The sequence below is a fragment of the Dermacentor albipictus genome, chromosome 7, assembly GCF_038994185.2.
Source record: "Dermacentor albipictus isolate Rhodes 1998 colony chromosome 7, USDA_Dalb.pri_finalv2, whole genome shotgun sequence".
Classification (NCBI taxonomy): Eukaryota; Metazoa; Arthropoda; class Arachnida; order Ixodida; family Ixodidae; genus Dermacentor; species Dermacentor albipictus.
In genome coordinates, this window is record NC_091827.1 from 29,363,058 (window position 1) to 29,369,627 (window position 6,570).

Here is a 6,570-nt window from a genome sequence, read left to right on the forward strand (position 1 = left end):
ATAGCTGCTCTTCAGTGTGTCTTCAACAGACACACTCATGCTGCCTCCCCGAGAGCGAAATTTCGATCGTAAATATTCTCCTTTCCTCTTTCTTTTTTTTTTCTCAAGAACTGAATTTGATCCATCAGCGTTCGCACGACACAGCGAGTTTGACATTTCGGACGGCGGATATGCATGTCGCGGCGCGACGGAAGTCTGCCTGCGCAAAAGAGCAAATGATCCAGGGCTCGAACCTCCTGGTGCGCGCTGTATGCGCTGCGTCATGGCAGCTGCGGCGGGCGCGCATCTCCTTTTGCAAACTTCTGCGTATGCACGAAGCGAGAAGTGCTTCCCGCGCCCTCGACCAGCTGCCGCATTTGCTCGTGTAAGGCATGCACCCGCCGCTTAAAGACGTAAAAACATTGAGATAGATAGATAGATAGATAGATAGATAGATAGATAGATAGATAGATAGATAGATAGATAGATAGATAGATAGATAGATAGATAGATAGATAGATAGATAGATAGATAGATAGATAGATAGATAGATAGATAGATAGATAGATAGATAGATAGATAGATAGATAGATAGATAGATAGATAGATAGATAGATAGATAGATAGATAGATAGATAGATAGATAGATAGATAGATAGATAGATAGATAGATAGATAGATAGATAGATAGATAGATAGATAGATAGATAGATAGATAGATAGATAGATAGATAGATAGATAGAGTTGGGCAATCTGGTGGGACACTCAGAGAAAGGTCGTCGAAGTCCAGCGATAGGGCTTCCCAGGAGACCTGCTGATGTATGCTGCTGCATGGGGCCACGTTATTGGTTATTTCCGTCGGTTAACGCGACGAGGCTTAAATTGTAGGTGCTGTGACGTTGCACTGCCTACATGGTCTGCCCGCATTGCGAACCGCATTAAAGCTCTGTCGAGGTACGCATCCTTCAAGGGTGTCAAGACCGGCGCGCCAGGTCGCCACCTTTGATTGCGCGCAGCTGCCCTGTTTGACTACACCTGTCACAGGCACCAGTTCAGATTACCCGGCCAGACAACCGCCCACGCAAAGTTGGACGATGAGCCAAAACCCCCTCCCCCTCCAAGAAAACACAAAGGTTTAAGCGAATACTCAAAGAAATGAGGTGTGTTGGTTGCCCTTTGGACGTACAGCACTTGTGGGGGACGTTCGGATGTGATACAGACGTTCGACGGCCGTTAGCGGTCCCATGGCATGCTCTTGGCTTCTTAGCTAGGGCGGTCGACCTTGAAGCCTCCTTCCTCTTTTCTTCTTTTATTCCCCTCACCCCTCCTCTGTGCAGTGCTATTGAGGTGTCCTCAGATCAGTGGCGTAGCTAGCTCGTCTGGCACCCGGGGCCCATAGGTCTTCTGTCACCCCCCCCCCCCCCGGCTGTAGCTGGTAGAAAAAGGGGTGCCTTCAGACGTATATGACACCCCCCCCCCCCCCGCTATGGACCCTTGCACCCGGGGCCCACGGCCCCCCGGCCCCCCCTGTTGCTACGCCACTGCCTCAGATCTAGAGACAGTTACGGCGCTGCACTTTCCTTCAATTTCCTTCCTTGAAAAGTTACATGTTACTGGGATGTTCCCGCGGCTGGCACCTTATAGGATATATAGCAAGATGCACCGATGGACAGGACTCTTGAGGTCAATGCGGTTAAACCTAAGAGTAATTCTTGTTGGGCTAGTTGGTGATTCATAACTATTAGAAGAGGTGCGCAAATTAACGCTTTAATGGTGAAAATTAACATTACTAGTAGCGCTCGTTCGGTCACCTTCTTATGCGTATGTATTAATGTGCAACCCTCTTATAACAGCTAATAATAATAACTTCTACTGTAGCGGTCGCGCAAACAAGTATTCTTATTTTTCAACATTCACTCTCGTTGTTACAAAACGCAAAACTGCGAGTCTTGCATGAGTGGGCATATGCGGTATATACATATGCCTTCATGTGTGTTGCCCCGACCGTGAACGGAAAACAGCCGCCACGGCGTTGCAGGCTTTCGCAGGTGCGGCGCCACGCGTTATACGGAGGCTGCACACACTTTGCCACAGCTGGCTGTAATGTGCATGGTGGCGAGCGCACAGCATACAGCCCGCAGATGCACGGCGCAAGCACTTAGTCATTTACATCGGCGGCGCCAGCAGAAGGCACCGCGTTTTTGCCCGACGCCACCCACTCTTGCAGAACTTTTCTAAACGGGGACCGAAGAACTCTCTGCCGCACAGCAAATCCGCCTGCATGCTCTCTTGTTCTAAAGGCACAGCGGTGGTGATCATGCGCTATAGCGAAGCAACGACCAAGAACCCCGGACCGAACTCGTCGAAATGAGCCGGGATCGGGAGCTCCGGCAAGGTCAGACGTTTGAAATCCCTCGACCGAGCAGCCATGGTCAGACGACTCTGTAAAGACGTGCGGATTGTGTGCGTTTGAAGCCCAGATTCACAAAACCGCGGGCGCTGTTTTGGTGATTACTTACGACGGCTTTCCTTCTTCAATCCTCTGCGCAAATTGTCTCTATTGTCCGATGCAGTGACGTATAGGGTCTTGAGCGAACGAAGAAACAACCGGCCTCCTGTTTCGTTATTTACGTGCCTTGATTGTGCCCTCAGTGAAACACGAAGGTTTACGCAACGGCTTCTTTCCATAGGCGGGTGCTTTTCCCATTGTTTCCTTCAGTGCTTCATCTCGGTGAACTTCGAGACCACGTGCGCGCGCTTGTTGCACGTGCATCCAGTGGCGGCGGCCATCTTGTACGAAAACTCTCACGGATCTCCCGCTCTTGCCACTTAACACTGAATGTGGCGTAGAGGCGCACTGCCAAAATCAGGTCGCACATAGCGTAAAATTGAGGATAGTATTTTGCTGACTGCACGTACAGTTCGCTTCATCTAGCTTCACAAACATTTGACGTATACCACCGCGTGTCACAGCTTCGATCTATACTTAACGTACGTGAAAGTGAACAGCCATGTTGCACATCCTGGGAAACCTCAAGAAGCTGCTCAGCATCCGCAGGGTCAGCATCGACTGCTTCGTCTTTCGGCTCCACCACCAGCTTACCGTACTCGTGCTCGTCGCGTTCGCCGTCCTGGTCACCACGAAGCAGTACGTCGGCGACCCCATCGAGTGCGACCGCTCTTCCGGCGTTCCAGCGGGGGTCATCAACGTCTACTGCTGGATCCACGCCACGTACAGCGTGAAGAGCCTGTTCTCCAACGCCGACGGCAAGCGGATCGTCTATCCGGGAGTCGGCAACGGCGCCGACTTCACCGACCGCGCCGACGTCAAGTACCACAAGTACTACCAGTGGGTCTGCCTGGTGCTCTTCTTTCAGGCTCTGTGCTTCTACCTACCCCGCTGGCTCTGGAAGGCGTGGGAAGGCGGGAGGCTCAAGACGCTCGTCCAGAGTCTCGAGTACCACGTGGTACTCGAGCCCGACGTCAAGCGGCAGAGGACCGACCTGCTGGTTCGGTACCTCCTGTCCAACCTCGGCTCGCAGGACTGGTACGCCTGGAAGTACTTCGCGTGCGAGGCCATGGCGCTGTTCAACGTGGTGTGCCAGCTCTTCTTCATCGACCTGTTCCTGGACGGCGAGTTCCTCACGTACGGCGTCGAGGTCCTGAGCTTCGTGGCCCGCGACGAGGACTACGAGGACAGGGTGGACCCCATGGTGCGGGTGTTTCCTCGCGTGGCCAAGTGTCACTTCCACAAGTTCGGCTCGTCTGGCAACGTCGAGACTCACGACGCTGTGTGCGTGCTGCCGCTCAACATCGTCAACGAGAAGATCTACGTGTTCCTCTGGTTCTGGTTCGTCATCCTGGCAGCGCTGACGGGGGTCATTGTCATCCAGAGGACGGTGCTGGTATTCAGCCGAGCCCTGAGGTCGCGGGCTCTTCACTACAGGTCAGTGAAGGAAGTACATCAATCTCGGTTAAATGTACACTAGTGTGCAATGGCGTAGCTAGGTAGTCTGGCACCCGGGGCCCCTATAGGTCTTCTGTTTTCTTGGTTACGAGGTGCAGCTATGCATGCTAATCGACACCCATATTAATTTACAAGACGATCTGTTTCCCCGCTCTTCTGTGGCACTTTCTTACCGTGGCGAATCCACTGCTTCAGGTTCCACATGGTTCCGGCGAAAGACCTCCGCGAAGTCCTGGACAGAGGTTCCTTGGGCGACTGGTTCCTTCTCTACATGATGGGCCAGAACGTGGAGGCGCGGACCTTCGCTCAGGTCATCGCGGAACTGGCTGACCATCTCCGGGAGGAGCCCAACCACCGCACCTTGATTGCTGGCGACAAAGACCCCGAGAAGTCGAAATATGGCTTGGTCCCAATGCAGGACGTTTGAATGCGAACTAATTCCACACCGTTAGTGATGCAAAAGGGTATATATACACCGGCCTGCAACTAGCGCCAGGAAGGATGCAAGGGTGGGAAGTTGTAGGACAATTTACACCCTTATGCATCCTTAAAGAGCGTAAATTAGTTTACAGTCTATGCTGCCTTAGTAAATCAGTAATAGTAAAAGCACCGCGTGGTTTGACAGCACGATCACGGAAAAAGTAAGGACGCAGACACAAAGCGCTGCGTATACATGTGTCCGCATTTTCCGTATGCATGTTTTTCAAGCACGCTCCAGGTGTCAACGAAGTGATGAACAACCGACTAAACACGCCGAATATCTTATGTGGCAATGAGGGGCAACTTCAGCAGCAGGCGAAATGGACATGTCCGCTAGGTGGACTCTTACAGAATACCTCCCCTGGTGGTTAACGGACGTGACGCAAATGCCAGCACGTCACATCCGGGAGTTCCAGCGTGCCGCGCGACCACGGCCTCGGCTCGGAGGTCACACACCGCGATTACCGGCGCTGGCAGCAGGTTGTGCGTCAGTTCCAGATAGCGGTAATGGGGGCGCCATATTGTTTTTCTTTGTGGCAACCAAAACGCGTCTGTTTATTGCGAGCTTCCTTCGTGATGCACGACGTCCTCGTATTTCAAATGCTAAAGTTTGCAAGGGGGCCGCTTCGCGTCCATATACGATACTTTTGAAGCTAGGTTTTCTTGCACTGTCAAAGATTGCGTTATACAGTTGGCGTTGAACGTGGCCCTGCAAATTCGGAAGCTTCTTTTTTTTTCTCCCTATCATTTGTCTTATAGTAATATAGTCGTGCATTACAAGTTCCCGATTCTCGAATATATGGCTCATATTGAAAGCGTGCGTTATAAGCAACGTACAAGAACGCATCGCAAAAGAAAAAGAAAAATTGATAGATAATAAAAGAACGGCGCAGTGACATGGTTTATATTCTCACACGAAGCGAACGAAGCATTTAAAAATAAGGACATAAAGCATGGAGCAAGCGCACAGTACTTATTAGTTCTTTGCCATTGGCTATCCGTATAGCTGAAATGCAACAAATTCGCTTCGTGAAAATTCACTAATAAAACTATGCTTATTTAGGGCAACGCCTTGCGATTATTGATGTGTGTTCTTTATTTAGTAATATTGTACGTACATACACGAACGTATGTAAAGTGTGTATCTGCAAAGAAACGCCTTACAAAGGTAGGTGCACTGCATTTGTTGCGTACTTCCGTACAACACGAGTGGATACAGCAATAGGGGTCATAGCGCTGGAAGACAAGAGCGAGGCAACATGACGAACCCTGTAACTTCCATTATAGTTCCATTATATTCCACCAGGTGTCCGACATATAGCAGTTGCATTGCAGTTGCAAGCTGCATGTAGCTGGAGCCGGTTAACTCAAGCAGGCTAGGTGACCGTTTGTCACCACCCCGTCTCGAAGGGGCTGCCAATAAACCACCACCACCACCACCACCACCACCACCACCACCACCACCACCACCACCACTACCACCACCACCACCACCATCATCATCATCATCATCGTCGTCGTCGTCGTCGCCATCATCATGATCAAAACAATAACAACGAAAGCGACGTATACCTTGCCGCGGGTCAAGGGATAAGACAAGTGCGTCACGTAGTCTGCATACCTGTGTTTACTCTTCGGTGCACGTTATGGCGCCTCTTCGCAAGCTGCGAACAACTGCTGAAGAAGCGAATCCCCCAGCTACGCACGCGGCTGCAACCAACGGGTTCAGCAGACCTCGGTGAAGTCAGTAGAGAGTTTTAGATTAGGGGACGCAAGCGGGGGGCGGAGGGGGGGGGGGGGGCTTGCGTGCGCATGACTAGGGGCCATGGTACTGCGCATGCGCAGACCCCCACGTCCGTGTCTGCGCATGCGCAGTACCATGGCCTCTAGTTCTTGCGTAGGCAAGCCGCTTGCGTCCCCTTATCTAAAGCTCTCTAGAAGCACAAGCGGCATCTCGCCGTCGACGCTGGGCGTACAGTTCAGATCGTTCTGGCGGAAACGACGCCTATAGAGACTTCGCCGCGAAGACCCTGTTGTGCGTGGTTAAGAAAATGGAGCCCCTATGTGGAGCCGCTCCTCCAACTTATACGCTGTGACTGTGCTGAGTGTGCCACGCAGGCATGTGACTTTTTTTTCTTTTAAG

At 51.5% G+C, this 6,570-nt stretch overlaps 1 protein-coding gene across 1 annotated transcript; it reads left to right on the top strand.

Annotated features, from left to right (window-relative positions):
- The first annotated feature begins 2,090 nt into the window (after window positions 1–2,090).
- LOC135917443 (innexin shaking-B-like) lies at window positions 2,091–5,489 on the top strand. Its single transcript, XM_065451007.1, has 2 exons — window positions 2,091–3,926; window positions 4,143–5,489. The coding sequence occupies exons 1-2, from the start codon at window positions 2,992–2,994 to the stop codon at window positions 4,372–4,374; spliced, it is 1,167 nt and encodes a 388-aa protein (XP_065307079.1). The 5' UTR covers window positions 2,091–2,991; the 3' UTR covers window positions 4,375–5,489.
- The last annotated feature ends 1,081 nt before the right edge of the window (window positions 5,490–6,570 follow it).